At 39.9% G+C, this 22,073-nt stretch overlaps 1 protein-coding gene across 1 annotated transcript; it reads left to right on the forward strand.

Annotated features, from left to right (window-relative positions):
* Window positions 1-1,894: 1,894 nt before the first annotated feature.
* b3gat2 (beta-1,3-glucuronyltransferase 2) lies at window positions 1,895-21,263 on the forward strand (the record flags this gene model as incomplete). Its single annotated transcript, NM_001163084.1, is given in 3 exon segments — window positions 1,895-2,039; window positions 10,755-10,903; window positions 21,177-21,263. Coding segments are annotated over 3 exon segments (381 nt in total), but the record flags the coding sequence as incomplete, so codon positions are not given.
* Between the last annotated feature and the right edge of the window lie 810 nt (window positions 21,264-22,073).

A 22,073-nucleotide genomic window follows, 5' to 3' on the forward strand; every position in this document is an offset into this window, starting at 1 on the left:
GTGGATGCAAGTGAGGAACTCATTATATTTGAGATCGAGAGAAATGTATATGTATTTAGAATGTTCTAGAAAAATGTGACTAGAAACTGTTAAGATTGAAAGGTTTTCCAGTGTCTGGCAGCAGTAGTGTGCACGTTGGCATGGAAACCTGGTCAAGGTGACCGGTTGAAGTTTAAAGAAGACATAAAAAAAAAAGCTTTAAGTGATTGCATGGTTGTTGAGATAGGGTGGGATCATGCCTTTTAGCGATTTACCTTCCTGCTACTCACTGGATACTTTATTTTTGTCAATAAAACCCAAAGCTGATAAACCCTTAAAGCAAATATATAATCACAAAAAATATACAGTATACAGAATAAAAAAAGAAAACATCCGTCCACCTTGAACCTGCTTAATCCCTTTTGGGGTCATGGGTTACGCGGTTAGCCCATCCCAGCTAATGTTGGGTAAAGGGGGGATACACCCTGGTTGGTTTGCCAGTTAAACAAACAAACAAACAAACAACATACTTTTGACATTAAAACCCTGTTAATGCAAAAAAGCCACATGCATAGAAAAAAACTTAATTTATTCTGGGTCATTACGTGGATTTAAACTGGTTTGAAAAATTGGATTAAGCAGAAAACCTGCTTTTTGCCTGATCTTCATCTTTGCTCATCATGTAGTCATTTGTTGTTGGATTTTTTTAATGCTCCTGCCTAAAACCCTAAACCCTAAAAAAGTAAATCTACAGCAAATGTTATTGATTGACAGACAGCAGAGTTTCAATTAAAGTATTCTTAGTTTCAAATCTATTTTATTAAGTTTTAAGTTTTGCTGCATTTTAGATTTAAATTGTTAAGACTAAGAAGGAAACATTTTAGCAAAAGAAAGGTCACAGCTTTGATGACCCTATAAAAACAGTATTTTTTTAAATTATTTAAAAATTGTTTTTAACATTTAGACATTTTGCTTATCATCTAATCAGTTTTTTGACAAAAATATAAAATATTTCCTAGATTTCTGTCAACGACGGAAAGTCCGACCTTTAAATGTCACACTGACACTGCTCCATTGACGTTGCCTTCAGGGGCCCAAAAGAATCTCAAGGGTCTTCCATGCTGAGCCTTGAATTCTATTGGAATCTGTAAATTGGTAAAGTGTCATACATACATCATATTTATTCAGGAAAGAAGCATTAGATGTGTTTTTAGTGAACAATCTTTCTATTGAATTTGAAGCAAAAATGTCGTTTTTTGGCTGCTTTGACGTTTAACCTAACTTGAATTACTTCTGGCCTCCAAGGACAAACAAGAGTGATGCACAATAAGGACTGCCTGCAGGACTAACCCCCTCCCTTGCTGAAAATGTTGCTTTGTCGTGATTGACAAGCTGGAGGGTGCTTGAGTGAGCACTGATGGGACCTTTTTCGTTTTCTGGGTGAAGAATAGAAGCTGCAGATGTCTTTTCCACCCCCCTTATCTCGCTCCCTCTCCATCTCATTTCTTGCTGCACTGCTTCCGGCTGTGTGCAGACTCACTCACTGTTCAAATGAAGGCTGTGCGGCTCTCTGCTGCATGCTTTCATGCAGTCATATTCAGTTAGCAGCAGCCTCTTCATGCTGCTCTAAGATACACTGAGGAAATCAAAGACTCATCGCGATTTATGAAAAATGACACACAGGCAGTTCAGTTTGGAGTCTAAAGCTCACATTCTGACCCCTAGATACGACCCGAGGCTCACCATCATCCCTGATCTGCTTTTCCAGGACTTGTGTTGTGACGACTGAATACATGAATTAAGACGGGCTATTTGTGGGCCTTTCTCTTTCTTCTTCTCTGATAAAACTGTTTTTGAAACTTGACAGCAGCATTTCAGGCAGGAAATAATTCACTTTTCACTTTCCTCTTTTTAGATGCGAAGCACCCAAGGTGTTTCTGTGTGGCCTGTGGGATTTGTGGGTGGCCGAGCATACGAGCGCCCCCTGGTGTCAGGGGGTAAAGTTGTGGGCTGGTACACCGGTTGGAGACCGGACAGACCCTTCGCCACAGATATGGCAGGTAAGAAACAATTTACAGGTGTATTCTGGAAGGTTAATGGTGGGGCTTAGAGATGAATAAACGTAACAATAAACCACAGGTAAACCTTTATTTTGTTTCATGTTTTTGAAAATATTGTTACTGATGAGTTTATTACGTTTATAGATAATTAGTAATTCAGTGAGCAAAAAATAATCTACAAAAAAGTTCTTCTGCGCTGCTTGTTCACCTTTCTCAGTTTCGCTGTTTTGCAGATTTTTGTGATTGCAAATTAGCATCTTTGTTTTTTTAACAGCATACCGTGTACTGCGTCCTGATTGGCTTCAGACTTTGCCACTCCTCTGTGCTGTGTCTCCTGTACAGAATAGCTTCACTTTGCAAAATCTACACAAACTTTCATTTGCAATCAGATCTATTTCCTTTTAATAATACTGGACTTATTTTCTATGAAGGTTTGAACTTTGAGAGTTTAAAGAAGAGAGAAATTTGTTAAAATGTTCATATTTGTCTGAGAAAAGTGTATAAAGAGTTTTACGTCCTTAAGACATCTGTCATCTTATTTCACAGAGTTGACCTACAGCTAAATAATACTTCCAAAAAGCTTTCTGTGTTGGATATCCTTTGTAAAATGAGTAAACTGTCAGCACTCTGAATGCTGCTTCAGCTCCAGCTACATCAAAAAGTGGCCTTCCATCTTCAATTTTCACATCAAAGGATTTTAAGTAGTTGATAAAACCAACAGTGCACTAGAATCAACAGCCGAACCCAAAGAAATCCAGAAATAGCAGCAATTCCGTCATGGAATTTGTTCTTTGGCATTAAGCTAACTGTTTGGATTGTGCAGCTGAATTTTAAGACAACTGGCACATATTTTGTTGATGGTTTACAACATGAATGGATTACCCCAAAAATGGTTAATCTGGCATTTTATTTGTCAGATGATGCCAGAAGTGAAGAACAGGGTCATAAAATCTCTAAATACTACAATTACAACATGAGCAACAGCTGAATTCAAAAACTCTGTACTGCCCTCTATTGTTTGGGTCCGTCACTACACACAAAAACTAAAATCTTAAGAAATACATTTGTTTACTTTCAAGTAACAATAACTTATTACACTTAAGACACATACGTGTTGCAGGCTATGCTACACTAAGATATATTTACCCATTTTACACAATACAACTTTAATAGATTGATTGAAACAGTAATTCAATTTATTTTTCACAAATATTTTCTGTAGCACACAGCTTAAAACACGGATGAATGTTAAAACTGGCAGATCTCCACCTCATTTAATGTTCTTGCACACAAACACACTCACACAGGCACCTCAATTACTGAGCATTGTTTTAAACCATTGATGTAATTACACCATTAATTTGCAGCTCAAGTCATCCACTGCTGTGGCTGTATTAAGAAGCATATTCGGCTTTAAATTATGCAGTGGGAACAATGGCTGCACAAAGCCATCAGCTCAAACTTTATTGACTCTTAAATTATTATTCATAGCATTTATAATGAGCTGTCTGCTGACTGTCAGCGTGTGTCTCACCACTGTGGGGTGTTGTTAGCAGACCTCTAAAGCCTCACGTCTACTGCTCTGTCTCATTTAGCCACAGACAATGGAGCCCGGGCTGTGATGTTGTGCAGCAGTGCTCTCGAGGGCGCGTGCACGTCTGTGACTGTTCACATGCGCAGAGGCAGTGGCGCACACCTGGCAGCACTTGAACTGAAACAAACAGCAAAAAGCTTGAGCAAGGCCACAGACAGGAGCATTTATGTAAAGCTGACACCGACTGCATATACGGTGCACGGAGGAACATAAACACAGAGAGGTTTGTCTTTGCTGTTGTGGTTTGTGTGCCTGTTGTCATCTCTAAGATAGACATGAAAATGTTTAACCTGGAGTAACCCCAGTTTTTTTTATTCTGCTGCCGAGATGATGGAGCAGCAGGAGCTGAGAGGTTTGAGACCTTTGTTCTCTGCTAAAGGACCAAAAATGCAATTACCTGGACAGAATAACAAACAAGTTAACAAATGTGTAAATCTAAAAAATATAGGTCTTTGAGTAGAAATGTAGATTTGCAAGTATATTAACCCAATGATCCCAGGCCTTTTTTAGGCCACAGACCGGTTCGATGTCAGACCATATTTTCACGGACCGGCCTGTACAAGGCTGAAGTGGGCTTCAGTTTCCCATAAATTTTGAGGGTAAAGTTTATCTTCACCCTCTATAATATCTCTGCTGCTGCTTTAAACCTTATTTGTAAACTGGATTTTGTACAGGAACCACTAAAATGTGATCTAGATTTTCTCTTAACCCACAACTGTCAAAGTTGAAGCTAAAAAAAAATCAAAAGCCAACTTCAGCCCCGTCCAACTTCTAAGTGGTGATGGATAAATGCTAAATCAAAAAAAGAAGTCACCAAAACTACCTTAATTTCCGGGTTATAAGCCGCTACTTTTGTCACACGCTTTCAACCCTGCGGCTTATTCAATGATGCGGCTCATTTATGCATTTTTTCTAATGGCCGCTAGGGGCGCTGGAGCAGAAAGGGTAAGAGTGAGACAGGGGGAATACGGTAAATGTGTCGAGGAAGACACAGGTTTAATGTAAATCCCTGATTTGTGAATGAATAGCACGAACAGACACTCATCATGGAAAATGCAAGAAGAGATGCAGATGACGCAGCTTTCAAGTTGAAAGCAGTGTGAAAAAAATCACCAACGGGTTTGGAAGAGCCGCTCTGCTGCGTGACGGAGAGGACAGCGCAAGCTCAAGAGTGATCTTGCCTCAAGATGAGAGTGAAACTGATAGCAACAACGAAGGAGACACTGAGAAGGAAGACTTCCATGGTTTCAGGGGTGCGCGAGCCTATGTTACTGCTGCTTTCAGTGACTTTTACCAGTATGTTTTTTTTAACCAGCCCTGTTAGTGCTGTTACTACCATATTGCTGCCGTGTTACTGCCGCCTCACAGTCACTGTTTGGAATAGAGCTGTGACGGTGCGGGATTTTTGATCACCGCAGTGATTGAAGCAGCAACAGTCTTTATTCTTTATTAAAAAATAACCGTAACAACTAACTACTAACTAACTAATTAATGAACTAACTATATAGGTGTTTTAGAATGAGTATGTGTGTGTGTGTCATCGTGCTGCGTGTGTGAGAGGAAGGAGCCTAGCAGCAAGAGTGAGCGAGAGCCTCCCTCCTGCGCTGCACGAGCTCTCCCCTCTTTCTTACACACACGTGTGGTGTCAGCACATACACATCCTCATTCTACAACACATGTTTCAATGTGGGCACATGCGCTTTATAGACAGGTGCGGCTTATGTATGTACAAAATGTTTTATCCTTTAGAAAATGTAATGGCTGCGGCTTATAATCAGGCGCGCTAATATTTTCTAAATACATATAATAAATGTGAATCTATCTTTTAAACAACTTTATTAGCAGTATCCCTGTGACATTTGACAGTTGGTTGCTGAATTTTATATATTAATATTGTTATAGTGATGTGTGGGAACAACTGTCACAATAAATCCATATTTGGATTAAAGACTCCTGGTTTTTGTCTTTTAATGTAAATGCAATTTATTTCTTCTGTTTCCTCACTGATTCTTTTCTGATAAAAGAAATTTTCCAAATACGTTAGTTTTTTGTTAACTTCGCTTGGGGAAATGAGTGGAATGTGGTGGAAAGAGTATATTAGTATTTCAAAATAAAACTTCCATCACAATGAGATTATTTAAAAAAAGGAAAAATGTAGATTGGGTTCATTTTCCTCTGCGGCTCGGTGCCAATTGTCTCATGGACTGGGACAAGTCCGCAGCCTGGAGGTTGGAGACCACTGCTTAAAGGCCCGTACACACCGGGACGAATTTCGCGCGCGATTTTCGCCGACATTTAACGCCTCGTGACCAAACAAAGGGCACCCATGAGAGTGTGCACACCGACGCGAAAAAACGCCACGCGTCAAAAAAAAACCCTGCCTCGGGTTCGTTTTATTTTTGACGCGTCGCGTCGAAATCTATTCGACCAATGAGAACGGCGCGTTTGCACACGTGTCTGGAGCCTCTGAAGTTACAGTAAAACACAACTTGGGGGCGCTCAAACACAAGACTGCCTTGCTGAGCACACATACCAGCGAAGAAGATAGACGCCGAGTTGCATCTACACAGCCGCGAAGAAATAATGACGGACATTCTAAAATATCCCCGAACCAAGCACCAGTTGGAGCTACTGGTGCTTGAAATATTCATGTTTTCTTTGTATTATTCTGACAAGCGCTGAAATACTTGCTCTCTTCTTCTGAGTGAAAAGCGACTTTAAGAAGCATAAAATTGCGCAGCGCCACCTTGTGTACAGGAGTATTTCTGTTTACATTAAGCGCCATCTAATGTCAGGGAATGAAATTGCATGTTCGCTCGGCTCATCGTCAGCGAAAATCGCCTGGGTGTGAACACAAAAAACGTAGCGAAAAACGCTGGCGAATATTCGTCCCGGTGTGTACGGGCCTTTAATCTAAAACAGGGAGCTATTATTTTGACTTTCTGGAGGTGTGAATATCTGTGAAGTTCAGAGCTCCATAGGTCTCACCTCCAGGTCTGCAAAGTGAACAACATGGAGACTCTACAGGGTTTGTGCATACATACATGAGTGTCATCAAGCCCTTTCACTTGCAACACTTTCACCGAAAGGATAACAGCCCCTTTCACAGCTCTCTATTTGTGTGCCTGCTTGCAATTAAGATTCACAGATCTTTTCAGAAAGCTGCTGTTGTTGCTACTTCTCAGAAAGCTGCTCATATGGGTGGAAATCATCACCGTGGCAACTGTGAAATTAGTGGAGAAACGTCCAGCTTACTGGACAGGACACAGGGTACCGCTCCGCTGAGAGGCTCACATATGCGCCAAAAGCAGTTATTTAAGAGTTAGGAAGCTGATATTCACAGTCAAATGTCACATAGACAAAAAACCTGCAGGGAGATTTCACTGCAAACTCGCATGCTTTCAATTGACCTCTTTTCTCATGGCTTGAAAGCCCGATGACAAATCACAGGGAGCAATGGAAAGTGAGAAACCTTTCCAATAAGTCACTGCCGCTTCTTCGTTTTCTGTCAGCACAGTCATCATGTGTGTGTGAACCTTTGGAAAGAAAGTACTACATGTCAGTCAGCTGCTGCACAGCAACATCTCCTCTACTGTGCAGAGAACAGGTACAAATTCAAGATCTTTAAAATTATTTGTTCTAATTTCTTATTGAACAATAACTATATAATTATGACTAAGATGACATTTTATGAAGATGTAATGACTTGCTTGCGCAGAATATCTTTGATATTTCTCTTCTGGCAAATACGAAGCCCTGAGCATGACATAAAACAACACAATTTTTCTATAAATCAATCATTTCTGGCCACAAATTAGTGTTTTTTTTTGGCTACAAATGAGCATTTTATTGACATTTTGTGAGTTAAATTTGTGCATGTTAATAAAACGTGTGCTGTTTTGTATGAAAACCTGTATAAAAAATGGTATCAGAGCGAGAATCGTTCTTCTGACAAATAGAATGACTGTTTGTTCTTCCATAGAAGTCTTTGGGATTTTGACTTAACCAGTGGCTACTTTGTGTTTGGAACACGAAGGGGGAGGGGCCACTCAGTCCAGCTCTCTAATACAGTCAATGGTTTGAACCAATGCCTTCAATTTACTTTTCTTGCCCCCCCCCCCCCCCCCCCCCCCCAAAAAAAAAGTGACCCTTAGATTTAAATGATCAGATTATGCGTTGGTCACACTTTAGTTCCTTAGTGTCTAGGTTATGATTTTAGTATTCAAGTCATATTTAACTTTTTTAAGATTAGATTTCTGTCCAATAGTCGTCCTGCATTCATGTTGCACCATTTTATTTCAAACCAAATAGAGCTCAGTTGAAATCATGTCACAATCTACTAATAATTCAAAGTAAGCATCCATTTATAATATCATTTTAAAGATATTACTAAAGACTAAATCCAGGGTGGAGCTAGAACTGTAAGACTTTGGAGGGGTGGCAGATGAGAACAGTAGAGTGGATAAAAAATATGTACTTCTTACAGGTTGCTTTTATTTCATTTATAAATATTGCTTTTTTTCATTTTTGCAATGCTTAAAGAAGCTTGTATTGACGATTTCTTAATCTTTGTCCATAATGATACCGACTCAAAGGTTTGGGAAGCAACTGGGGTGGGCAAAGCCTTTTGTTGGGAGGGGGGCTGCCCCTCTTGGCCCCCTGGATCTCCGCTGCTGAGTAAATCAGTTTGAAATAAGACACTTTCAGTGCTAATCATGAGGCTGACGGTAGACAGAAGAAAGCAAACTCAGTGACGGTGAATGGGTTTAGGTTGTTGATCTTTCCTTTTGACACTGAATGAATAAATCAAATAACAAAAATTCTCACATTAATGTAACCCTTGTGCTATGCTAGGCACTTTAACATTGGGAGTTGGGTCATCTAGACCCACTAGACAGTGCTCTGCACCTTTTCTCTTCAATGATTTGTGATCTTCACTGGTGTCCATGGATTACATGAAATCTTTCCACCTTTATCCACCTTTGTCATGGTAGGGAGAACACGTCAGTGTACGGGTGGGGTCAGCTAAGATAGCACAAGGGTTTTAATCATACTTCACTTTTTACTTTGCAAAAATACCTTTAAAAGATTTACATTAATATTAGACTTTGTTCAAATAATTCTTGCTTTAAAAACACATGTAAAGATTTATTTTAGGATGTATTTTGGAGCAAAATAAGTATTAAAATGAAGAGACTAACGTGGAGTCAACCTCAATATTTATTTAGGGTTAGAGTTTAGCAATTTGAAGGATAGGGAAGATTGTACCAGTGGCATCACTTTGCATTAGATCAGACAGTTGACCCAGAAGTTAAGGCTCTATGGATTCCTTCTCTTTATTCGCTGATAGCAGTCATGTTCAGAAGGAGAACAGATGAATGTTTTCTTAAAAAGGAATCACATGGACAAGAGATAGGTCAGAGAAAACAGAAGAAACATGTGGACATAAAGTCAGAGAGGCTTTTTGAGGCTTTCAGACTTACACAACAAGCCAGGTTTTTTATTTCTTTAATTTTAAAATGCATGATTGATATATGGATTTGGTGAATTAATTCTTTTTTACAGTAACTTTTGGGATTTTTATTCAAACTGCTTTCTGTCAGTCTTAAATGCAGGACTTACTAATTTTTTAATTCAAAGTTCCAGCTTGGTTTGGAGGTGATACAGGCACAGTCCCATTCAGCCACGCACACGCACTCCACTGGAGCCAACCTGTAACCCTCCAGAGCAATGTGGGGTTCAGTGTTTTGCCTATAAGGACATCTTGACACATGGGTGGGCAGGGCAGGAACTTGGACTTGCAATCATCTGATCAGAAGCCCTACCTCTGCACCACAATTATCAATCTGTAAGAAATCTTTTTTGTGGAAAGACCTGGCTACAGGAAGTGAATATTCAGATTAGATAGCAAATATATATAATATAGACAATTGTATCAGTGACTAATTCATCATCTAGGTCATGATTCTTTTTTGGGTTTTTTTTTGCAACTATTTTACTTGATGGTTTCCCTTTTTAGCAGCTTGCAAATCGGCAGAATATTCCTTTTTCCTTCAGAAAAAAGGTCTTCATTCATGTTTTCTGCGATTACTAAAGCAGGTGCTGAGGTCTTGTTGAGGGGGCAAAAGAAAAACCTGCTGCTGTGCCGCCTGAATGAATTCAGTCTTTAAACTGACACGAACATCTCTGTGAGAGAAGAAAATAAGACATGCTTTAAGGTAACCTCCCCCCTAAAAAAAGAGGAAAAAAACAGTTTTCTAGTTGTGAGTTTTTTCTAATATGCCAATGTTAAACTTTTTTTTGTAAATCCCAAAATTGATCCAACCTCACAACAGATCTCTTCACTGCAATAGTTAAAAACAATATTTTTAACTATTGTTCCATCAACAGAAAGGATCATTTATAGACAAACCACAAAAAATTAGAGTGGAGGATGACTAAAAGGATGAGTCTAAATCTTCCTTTACTTTTACTTTCTACTTTCCAATCAACATTTTCCTTCGCTAGCATTTGCAGTTGATCTGCATCGCAAACTGAATTTGTGCACAGTTTTAAGGACAGATCTATGGTGTGAACAGCCCTCCTAAAACCAACAGGCTAGAGTCACAAATTGTCTTCTTGCAATAAAAGGTCAGCTGGTTGGAAGTAAAGGCGACTCGGCACGTGCCGCCAGCAGCCATCTGGCCTCAAGGTCATCCAACACATTGGATGTGAGAATGAGGCGTTCTGCACACACATGCTGACAGCTCAAGATGCAGTGAAGTACCAGGAGGAGTTATTGTTGGTTTTTTACCTTCTGTTTTTTTTATATTTCTCTCTAGGAAACGTGGGGGAAAAATAAACTGGATTTTGTTCAGCTTTTAAACTGATTTCTGCATGTTCCAAATCCTGCAGCTTCAGAATGACTTTGTAGTTCTCTATTATATTTAGCAGCTTTTATGATGCCTTTGAGTCAGTCATGCTCTTCAAAAACAGCCTCTGCCAAAACGCAGCAGCATTACCAACTACAAAACTGATTCCTACAGAATAAAGGTTGACACTATTATCAGTTACCATTACCCTGCACTCATAATCTGTCATTTTGATCTACAAAGCATTGCCTTTCTGGTGCTCCTCCCCAGGTTTTGCCGTGAATCTTCAGGTCATCCTTGCTAACCCGCGTGCGCAGTTCAAGCGGGGAGGCTCCCAGCCCGGGATGCAAGAATCCGACTTTCTTAAGCAGATCACCAAGGTGTCCGAGCTGGAACCCAAGGCAAACAACTGCACACGGGTCAGTGAAATGAAACACCGCAGCAACGTGCATACATTCAGTATGCCCATTCAGTTCTTTATTTAATCGTCTGTCTCTTTTTGCAGAAAAAATGTGTCCATTTCATAATAAGTTCAGTGTGTGAGCTAGTTATTTTATGTTTTCTTTCCAGTTTTAAAATGAGGTCATCTTCGCAATTTGATTCAATTTGTAATTCGACACAATTTAAGTTTGTTCTAAAAACATATCCTTAACCAAAATGTTACAGAAAACTGACCTAAAACAAGTGTTTTAAAGTGTGAAAATATTCAACTTTAATCATTTAAAGTTAGCAATAATTCAATTATATTCATGTATGAAAAGTATTCTTTTTTTTGCTTAAAAATAACCAGGAAAATCTTCTTTTTCACCCAAAAATCATGGATTTGATTAATTTGACATTTTTTTAAGTAAATTTGGGTTTGACTCACTTAATTCACTTCACTTCAATTCACTTATTTTTAATCTAGCCTTTAACCCCTTGACGCCTGAATTTCTTTGCAAGCTATGAAAAAAAAATCACTTTAGCTTTCAAGAAGATGCTATTATTAAGGTTATTTTGGATTATTTCTTCACATAGAGACTTGGCTGTATTATTTACTTATAAAAACATTCAAATGTTAAATACAATCAAGCGCAGCTGTCTTCATTGGTTTTCTCCAAGATGGTAGGACAGTGTGGCACAACATGACCGCATGCTGAAGCCTTGAGCTTCAGATTCACTCCAGTCACTTATGTTCCATCCTGTGTCTCTCCAGCACTCAGCAGCTTTTTGTTCTGAACATGTTCCATAACTTAAAAAATGTCTTATGTTATTTTTTTTAAAAGTCGGCTTTGGCATGTCCCAATCAATAACTTGTCAAATCTTCTCTGCCAACACCAAACAGTTTCTTCTGATGTTTGTCCTTGTTTGGTGTTAAGTGGATTGGATGACTGAAGGTTAAAAAACAGGACATTTTGGAAATATCCCAGGTTTGTAATTTAACAGCTTTACAGGTTTGTGGAGGGAACATATACAGTCATAACAGGCTGACTCCTCCCCTTGATCCAGTCACCAGTCTGGTCCCATAATGCTTTGGGATGTCATCCCCTTCTGATTGGGTTGGTAAACTGGAATTGACAGGATGCCCAAACAATAATAATAATAATAATAATGGATTGGATTTATCTGCGCTTTTCAAGACACCCAAAGCGCTTACATTATGTCCATTATTCATTCACTCCTCATTCATACTTGGTGACGGTAAGCTACGGTTGTAGCCACAGCTGCCCTGGGGCAGACTGACAGAGGCGTGGCTGCCATTTCGCGCCTACGGCCCCTCTGACCATCACCGGGATCATTCATGCACATTCACACACCAGTGGAGCTACACTGGAGGCAAGGAGGGTGAAGTGTCTTGCCCAAGGACACAACGACATTTTGGCTGGTGGGAGCGGGGATCGAACCGCCAACCCTTCGATCATTGGACGACCCGCTCAACCACCTGAGCCACTGTCGCCCGACAATCCCATAATCTATCTTTTGGTTGGGACTGCCCATTCCATCCTCTCTACCACAAGGTTCTGAAAACCTCTCTGATGAAGCTATGAATCAAGAGTTGTGGTCTAAAAGAAATAACTGTAGATAGGAAGACAGGGTTGCAAAATCTCAAAAATCTTTCTGCACACATTTTGCATCCAAAGGTGTTCTCCAGTAAGAGAGAGGTGCCGTCCCACACCATCACACTACCTCTGCCAAAAAATACTCCATCTCCAGAGGCAGACTCTGGACTGGTTGCTGAACACACCGTTCCTCCTCTTTCTCTACTACTATCACCAGATGATAATGGCCACGATTGGAAACCTCCACACAGCCCTTCCAAAGTAAAGATAGGCTGTGTGGACTCTGGAGTTTGCAAGATCATGGTGTAAGACCTTATTTTAGTTCCTATGGTACCTAAATGCTGTAGAAGACATCTCTCGATACCAGAGTTCACTGCAAACCCTGCTGCACGTTGGTTTATTGGAACCAACTTGAAGTTTTCCATTTTCAGAGACCCTTTTCAGATCATTCAAACATTACAGTACCTGCTGGTCCAGTCAGCAGACAGACACCTCCTGACCACTGTAGTTGGGACAGTCCTCTCAGGCCCCTGATTGGGGCAACCAGAAGCTGAAAGCAACAGCCACAAGCAACAACATTGTCAACAGCTTGCAACTGTTTGAGGAGATTTGGCAACTCACATCCTCATCTCTGCTGCTCATCCCTCTATGGGACTATGTCCTATTATGTTAAATCTTGCTATCTCACGTTACATTGTGTATTGTTGCTATTTACTGGCTAATTGGTGACAACATGATATCCTTCTAGTTAGACTGAATTTGTGTCAAATCTCTTGATGAAGCTTGATTCTGTCTTATCAAGAAAACTAAGGCGCTCTGCAAGCAGGCATGTTTTTCTCGTGTGTACTATCAAATGTAACTCTGCACCACTGAAGCCTGTTGTGCAATGAGAGAGGACGACGTGCACCCTGGGACTATCTTTATCCTGCGATGCAGTTAGACTCCTGAGGGCACAACTGATCAGTAAATCCCTGATAAAGTTGTTTATGCACTTTTTGCCCTTCTGCGTTCGTGTCTTTGACTGCTGTGAAACATAAGTCACAATAATGGCCTCCATCACAGCAGCAACAACCCATCTCTCTCCACAACTGACAGTATGAGTCACTCTTTGAGTCAGTGGCATGGTCTAAACATAGAACCACACAGCTCGAATGAGACAAAAGGCACCGTAGCTCCATCAATTCTGGTCTTGCAGGGAGACGGCTGAGATGAATGCAGCTCATCTGAAATCAACAGAGGCCCTGTTGGCGCTTGGTTTTATGAAGCCACTCGTCCTCTTGACAACCATCAAAAAGCTGCTTTAAGAAGGACTTTTGGTGAGAAATGAGTGCGATGCCGTTTTTCACTCTTTTAAGGGAACAAATGCACCAGAACTGTGACGTTACTGTTCTTCCAAACACATTCAATGAAGCTGTTAAAGTGTGTGTGTGTGTGGGGGGGGAGTGGCGGTAAAGGGGCAAGTGTAGAGCTGGGGGTTCAAAAAGGGCAATCCTGTTAATGTTGATTATATCTTTGTTTAGGCCATATTCACACAGCAACTATGTAAATTTAGCGCATTTTCCACATATGAAATGTTGGTCTTTTGTAATAAATGCGTGATATACGTAATTCATAAGTTTCATGTGCTCGTCATTCGTCGATGTGCGCAGATGTCTGTTGAGCTTTTCGGCTGACGGGTTTTTATGTGAAATCCATTTTGAGCCGTTCAAAATTTTTGGTCAGTTCAGAATTACGCACTTTACGCGTATTTTACGTAGTTTATACATAATTATTACTAAAAATTATACACAATTGTGCGTGAAATTTGCGAGAACAATGTGTAACTATCATATTGCATATACGGTGCACATATCACTTTAAAATGACTGATACACGAATCACTATTGAATTGCACATACACAGTGCACTAATCACACACGGTTCATGTGCTTCGTTGCTTTATGTGTTCTTGCGTGTTTTTTCATACTTCTTCTGTGGTTATAACATGGTTCATTCGTGATACATCTGTAAAAATTTCACATAAAAACCAAAACTTTTCTAATTTTTTCCATGTATGTTCACGTATGACCAATTTTCATCTGTGCAATATGTGCAAAATGTAGGTATTTACGTGCAGTAAATGAGAGCTTCTTTTGATTTCAACAATCCATTTACAATCCCGAATGGTCACCACCTGTGTATGCTCCACACTGTCGGAGTAGCAGTCTCCCTCCCCCCAGTTCTCAGTAAATGTTTCATGCAGGGACCAGGATAGAGACTCCACAGTTGCTGGGTCATCATATACAGCTGACTGCTGCTGTGCAGACAGCTCTGTGTTGAGACTATCATCATCATTATCAGCCCCATTACACTAATGGAGGAGTCCTGCCACTGACATTAATGCAGGCCATTTGCAGGCTGTGATAAAATCAGTCTTTAGAAGGAGGGAAGTGGGGTGTCACATACAGCATCAGCACAGCGCTGTGATATCACTGCTTGTAAGGCCACTTCTTCTGTGGTTAGCGTTTGACATTTGAACAATGAACAGGCCATCAAATGGGAGGCGGAGCGTGACATCAGTCTGACTACGGTACATCCTCTGTTAGTGGAATCATTTTACATGAAATGGTACATGTTACAGAAGTAGTCAAAATGTGTAATCCTGATCAGACTTTCTTTATGCAATTTTCACAGACATAAACTGTATGTTACACAGAAAATAACATTTAACAGACATAAACAAAAATAAATGTAAATCCCTAATATAAAAATAAATTCACCTAATGTATGTAGTGTTTAAAAAAAGTCATAGTGACTGTTATTTTCAGAAAGCAAAAAGTTTTTTTTTTTTAATAATTCCACTATTGTTCACTTATTAACTATATTATTATTTCTAAGTCTGAGATCAGTGATCTGTCTGTGATCCTTTATGGGTTCCAACAAGCTGTGGTGCAAAAAGTACTTGCTGGTCATTGATTCTGTAAGTTATTTCAAATTAAAACGATGAGGAAACTAAAGTGCAACAGATGTTAATATAAAAAGCTGTAACCCAATGAGAAACAAACATGAAAGTACTTAATCAAAGTGACGCACAACCAAGATAACAGGAAGTGTGACAACAGTGGAGCTAAACATGTTTATGGATGAATAGCATTTCAAAAGGAGCACTAATGAGAACAAACTTAACCTGGAGAATATAAGTAAAAAAGGTTACAATAGATGATTTCTGACTTCAGCTGACTAAAGATGTCTGCCTGTTGAAATCAGTCAGATCAGAACCCCCGATTGAGATGTAACGCATATACTGCAAAAGAACACTGAAGATGGGGAGCTGGCGGCCTGAAAACACGAGCTAGGAAACAGATGATGAAATGAAAGGAAGCTCTGCTGATAGAAATCTAAACCAGGTGATGGGAAAAAAAGCCTATAACTCACTACAAACCGAAAAAGTTCCAAGAACTAGACCAAGCAAGAAACGTTGAGGAGGAACATCTCAAATCCTGAAAGAATCACAGACCCTTGACTAATGCAAATCCGCTAATGATCAATCTGGAGTGGGACTACCCTAACCTTTTCCAGGTTTAGTTAAGTTAATGTAAAAAGTACAGAACTATATAGGCCATGTTCATTTAGCGTTTAGGTTTAACTGACCATAAGAGACAATGACATTGGTTAATGGAAACCTTATCTTAAAAATCAAACCTAAAGACCTTTAGAAGATAACCCCAAAGTTAGTTAGACTCTTGTCCATTTTCTCACTGATGCGTTTACATTGTATCCTGGGTTTCTCTTTGATCAAGTCAAGGGAGCCTGAAGCTTGACCTTGATGAAGTGGGCAAAACTGCTCATCAGATGTTCTCGACAGTATCTGGAGACGACTGACAGGAACTGTAATGTAGTCAGAGCACAAGAGGAATGGCAATAGACAGCAGAGACAGGACAAGAAAAGAAGGGAAACAGGAACAGATGGAGACAGATGATAGCACAGGAGGGAAATGAGATCTAGAAGAAGGAGGGACATAAAGACTGATGGATTGACTTAAGGAAGAGATAAGAAAACGTAGATACAATGACAAAGGAGAAGCGACTCAGGGTGGTCTGCTGTCGTAGACTGTAAGGACTCAGTACACTCTGACACTTTTGGATTCAGGGTCGTCTGCTAGTTTTGGAACCAGGTGGATTCTTAACAGTGACCAATAATAAGATGGACAAACTCTTGGAATGATAGTAAGATTTGTGAACATTCCAGAGTTTCATGGACAAGTATAAAACTATTTACAACATTTCTGTACCTTTGTCTTTATTCACAATAACATCCAAACTTGATTGCAATTGGTTAAAAAAAAACTCCTGATATTTTTACAGAATATCAAAATCTCAAAATCGTAAAATCATTATAACGTCACTAAGAGCAACCAGAATTGAAACATACATAAGGCGCTCTGGATTACTTTTTGAAAAAATTAAGTCTTTTCAGTGTGCCTTATTGTGCGGAAACTGCAGTAACTGAACCTCTTTCTCCTGCTGTGAATTAAATCTTGCTGCAGAGGGGAAAAGTCTTCAAACTATTTTTTTTTTTTCGTAAACTTGGAACATTTTACATTGAAGTGGACAAAGATTTACTTAGATGTATAAAAAAGCACCCAAGTGGTTACCTAATGAACAGATCTGGCTAGACTTCCTTTAATTTCCAAACGCATAAAGGGTTACCTTTTGGGTAGCATACGCTGACCAGTGCACCAGTATTTTCTATACAAAAGATTGAAAGATTGTAACTGAACCTACAAATACAACTGCACTAAATTAAAACACTTGGTCAGCCAGCAACGATATAGATATCAAGCCTTGGTCACATGCACCTGTATGAGGGGTTTTTCGGTTGTCTTGACTTGTGGAGGGTCGTAGAGAGGAGCGTCTGCATCTTAACCCTTGTGCTATCCTAGGGACTTTAACATTGGGAGTTGGGTCATCTAGACCCACTAGACAGTACTCTGAACCTTTTTTCTTCAATGATTTGTGAACCTCACTGGTGTCCATGGATTACATGAAATTTTTCCACCTTTATCCACCTTTGTCATGGTAGGGAGAACACGTCAATACAAGGGTGGGGTCATCTAAGATAGCACAAGGGTTAAGGGGAACACAGAACAACAACGTACCATTGTCGTGTGTGTGGTATTGTGATCATTAAGCAATTGTAAGGCTTATGTAAGTTGCACGCACTTAGAATGTTTGTGTGATACTGTCAGTTTTTGCCCTTATGCCACACTCTAGTCATAAGTAAGGTGCGAGTACTGGCCCCATTACTAAACGAATGCAGGGTGTGCATGTGATCTGTCAATAACTGTAGGATGGCCTCAGAATTTACGCTGATTGTCTAGTTTTCTTATTTCTTACAGCCAGGCTGTAAGCAAGGAGCCAATTATGACACCAACAGCACTCAGAGTTAGTGAAATGCTTCTCAAAATGTATCAGTAATCCCTTACACTATTTTGTTACTGGTAAAAATAATACAACCTGTCAGACATTACTTTTGTGAGGAGCTACTCCAAAAACTGTTTCTGAGCTTTGTAGCAAACTCTGTGTTTTAAATTGAAACAGTCTGTGGCGTGAAAAGGTGGCAGAGCATTACTCCATCAGGAAGAACCTCATTATTTCACAGAACATGATCTAATTGTGACATCCAGAACTTTTCCATCACCTTTCCCTTCAGAAGTCCTTTCTCACTAAAAGCCACTCGTGAATGTGAAAGCACAGCAAAGACTGCAAATGAATGTATTTTTTAAAGTTCAGGACATAATAAAAGAAACTGCTGGAGTGGAATTTGAATTCAATAGCAACACTATGCACAGTGTCTTGAAGTAAAACTGCTTCTTCTTGAATTTGCTCTTCTGATTGGGAGTAATGGGGGCATCCTGTCCTTTAGACCAAAAAAAGCTTTTTGTCTCCAGGTTACCTGAAAGAGAAAGAAAAGCGCAGAGGGCAGAGAGGACTCAGAGGTAAAAAGTGTGTAGGGCCAAAGGAGGAAAAGTGCTTCTGATGAATGAGGAAAATAAAAAGAAAAGTGTCTGTCGGTGTGTGTTTGTGTGCACAGACCCAAACTGTGTTTCCCCATAGCTCTGGATCAGCGCTTTCCAAAGAGCACTTCCATTTAGCCTCATTAGAAATGCAAATCAGGCCAATTAACAGCGCGGTGTGCAGGAAGTGACTTGTTCCACCTGAAGAATCCCAGAGACATCAATGTTTCCTGTTACCCATAAATCATGCCCGTGGGCGTGTGTGTGTGTGTGGATTTGAATACAACCCTATAGGCTCGTTCAGTGCTACAAATTTAAATTAATTAGATGAAATCTGCTGACTCCAGGAACATTTCAGTTTTAACATCCTGTGCAACATGTTCGAATATCTTTATTGGCAGCAGTATTTTTGACGCGTAGAGTTAAACGTCCACACCAGGCATTCGATGCACATTCAAGAACATGCTTTTGGCATATGGTCTTCACACTGGATGAGCAGGGAGGGGCTTCTTCTTCAGCATGTCCACCACATACAGTTGGAAGAGGCTTGGCGAAAAATGCCAAAGTGGTGCAAATCTCTATTTCGACATATGAAAGACTTGGTGTCATATAAATCCGTCCAGGCACAAAACGCATCATTCATTTCTCCTCCATGATTAATTTTCAAATGGTTGGCACTACCATGAATTGAGGGGGACGCCATCCATAGGTTATTACCAAACTCAATTCCCTGATTGGTCAAAGTTCAACCTGGTTTAACTTTTAATGGATGCCCAATAGCTGCACATTTTGTATGTATAGCCTAAAATCAATCTTAAAAATGTGCATAGCTATGTGTGAAAATGACATTTTTGAACGTGGAAGCCTGAAACGAGCATTTATATGCATTTACTTTGCCTTTTCCTTAAAACTGGTCACTTGAATATGCGTTGCCGAGGGCGATGTGAAGGTAGCACAAGATTGGACCAGCTCACCTGAAATATAATTTCTGATAAATGGTCTAAACATCATCTGCTTCTTTGCCATCAAGCTTGTAAAAGTTATTCGACCTGTTATTGATTCCTTTTTGTCCACATTTTGGTAAAAGGGTGGAGATGGGACCTGAATTTCTGGAATTATTTCTTAAGTCCAGCCTGAGAGTACGTCATAGTAGTCCAGCACAGACAGGCTCACAGTTGTATTTCAGCGTTTTCACTTTTTCACCACCGAGAGGCCAGCTCTGAACCGAAGTTTAATGCTTTATGAGGGTAAAACGAGCTATGAGAGAAGAATAATTTAACAGACAGTTGCTCCTTTTGGTGCAGTCTATCCGCTGGAGAACTACAAAAACAAGCTCCATACAAATAAGTCCAAATTGTTACCCCATAGGGCAGATTTTCTGTAAACCTTGTGCCATCCAAGGCACTTTAACGTTGGGAGTTGGGTCATCTAGACCCACTAGACAGTGTGCTGAACCTTTTTTCTTCAATGATTTGTGATCTTCACTGGTGTCCATGGATTACATGAAATCTTTCCACCTTTATCCACCTTTGTCATGGTAGGGAGAACACGTCAATGGAAGGGTGGGGTCATCTAAGATAGCACAAGGGTTAAATAAGCAAAAAAGAAATCTGCCAATGGGGTAAGAAAAAAATGTCTTCTTAAGGGCTGTTATTGCAAAAAAAAAATTCTAGTCAGACATATTTTCTCAAACAAGATTATTCTGTTGTTTTAAAAACTTTCCTAATAAGATTATTTTTCTTCCAAGACCAAAAATAGGAATTTTTTTCTTGAAACAAAGGTTTTTGTTTTTTTTCTAAGATTCCATTTTTGCAGTTAAAATAAAATTTCACACTACCGACGGTAACCTGGGGAGCAAAGATTTCCGGCTGTGTTGGCATTTCTGCACATCACTGCGTTTCCTTTCAGGAGAAAGCAGCCGCCCTTTTAGCACAACAGAGAAATGTTAATCAGCATTCAGCTGCCACCGTGGGCACAGAGCTGCATTCAGGTCTTCAATAAAGCAGTTCTGAGGTGAAGTGGATTGCTGCTCAACCCCACCGTCCATGCCCCCCCCCCCAGAGAAGCTGCTAAGAGAAGACAGCAGTTAATCCATTCGCCTGTGTGCCGTTTTGACTAAAACTGTACCGAGAAGTGACAAGGGGAGCTGAAGAAATCGAGTCAGTTGACTTGAAGGCTTGAGTGTGAGCTTTATTCAGGAGAAACACGAATCTAATTAAGGAGAAGCCAAAGGGAAGCAGGAGAGACAACAAAACAGTTATTGAGGTGGGAACTATCGGGGGCAGAAAACGGACGGAAAAACAGACGCAGTCTCACGTAAAGAGGGAAAATAATGCACGCTAACTGGAGCCAATCAGGGCAGATGGAGCCAGAAGGAAAGAAAGGTCAGAAAAGACAGGCGGAAAATTTACTACAACTGTATATCACATTTGCAAAAAACCACAGAAAAGAAATTGATTTTAAAATGACTCAAGAATGACATAAAAGCTGTAGATAGAGTTTTTGTTAGTATATTAAAAAAAGAAACGTAAACAAATCTATAACCAAAACAAAATGTGGGATGACCTTCAGAATAAAAGCTGGAAGAAAAGAACTCCATTCAGTTGGAGCAGCATAATCATACCAGGATCTGTGATGTGTTTGCTGTCCTTCTGCAGGTGCTGGTTTGGCACACTCGCACAGAGAAACCTCACCTCGCCAATGAGGCCAAACACCGGAAGGACTCGGTGCTCATCGAGGTGTGATCCTTCCACGAACAGCAAAGACCGTTCTCCTATCCATGCAGGATGGACTCAGAGGAACCGATTGGGTTCACAGACTGGAAGAACTCGGAACATCAGTTTTCAACGCACTGATATTTGAACTGAACCAGAAATGACAAAAAAAAAAAAAGTCCTGTTTTAAAAGTGCCACATGGGTTATTCTGATTTTTTTTCTTAAATGTGTCTCCGCCTATGAAGTCCCATGATGAATTGGTACTGCTTGTATTCAAAGACAATGAAGAGCTGGTGTTTCATCATGTACTCATCCTGACTCATAGAAAACCCTTTGTTCCTTGTGTGTTACTGTTGTGTGAATACAGCAGGTATGAAGCTTTGTTGGAGGACTGGAGAGAATTCTGGTGTTTCACTTTTAGCAAACAAATTTGTCTCGATACAGAAAATATATTTATCTCAAAATTGTTACTAAAACTTTTCGATCTTTTTGGAATTAGATCTAGTTTACCCAGCATGCTAAGCACTAAAACTGTCTCTCACTGGGAAGCAACAGCTAGTGACGGTCTATAAAATATGTGAACTAGAATCCTTTGAAACCTTATTTCCTTCATATTAATGGATGTCCAATTACATTTTGGGCTGAATGTCGTCAGGCACATTTCATGCAACACTGCCAGTTGTGCGATAGTTATGCAGTCATCATCATACAGTGTCATTTTTGTGTACAGTCAGTAAAAGTGCGGTTTCACGGAGCACTTTCTCATTCCATATCATTTAAAGTTATAGAAAAGAAACTGTAATGTCTTCAAACTCTAGTTTTCAGATGTTTAATTTATG

The sequence above is a fragment of the Oryzias latipes genome, chromosome 15, assembly GCF_002234675.1.
Source record: "Oryzias latipes chromosome 15, ASM223467v1".
In the NCBI taxonomy this organism is placed as follows: Eukaryota; Metazoa; Chordata; class Actinopteri; order Beloniformes; family Adrianichthyidae; genus Oryzias; species Oryzias latipes.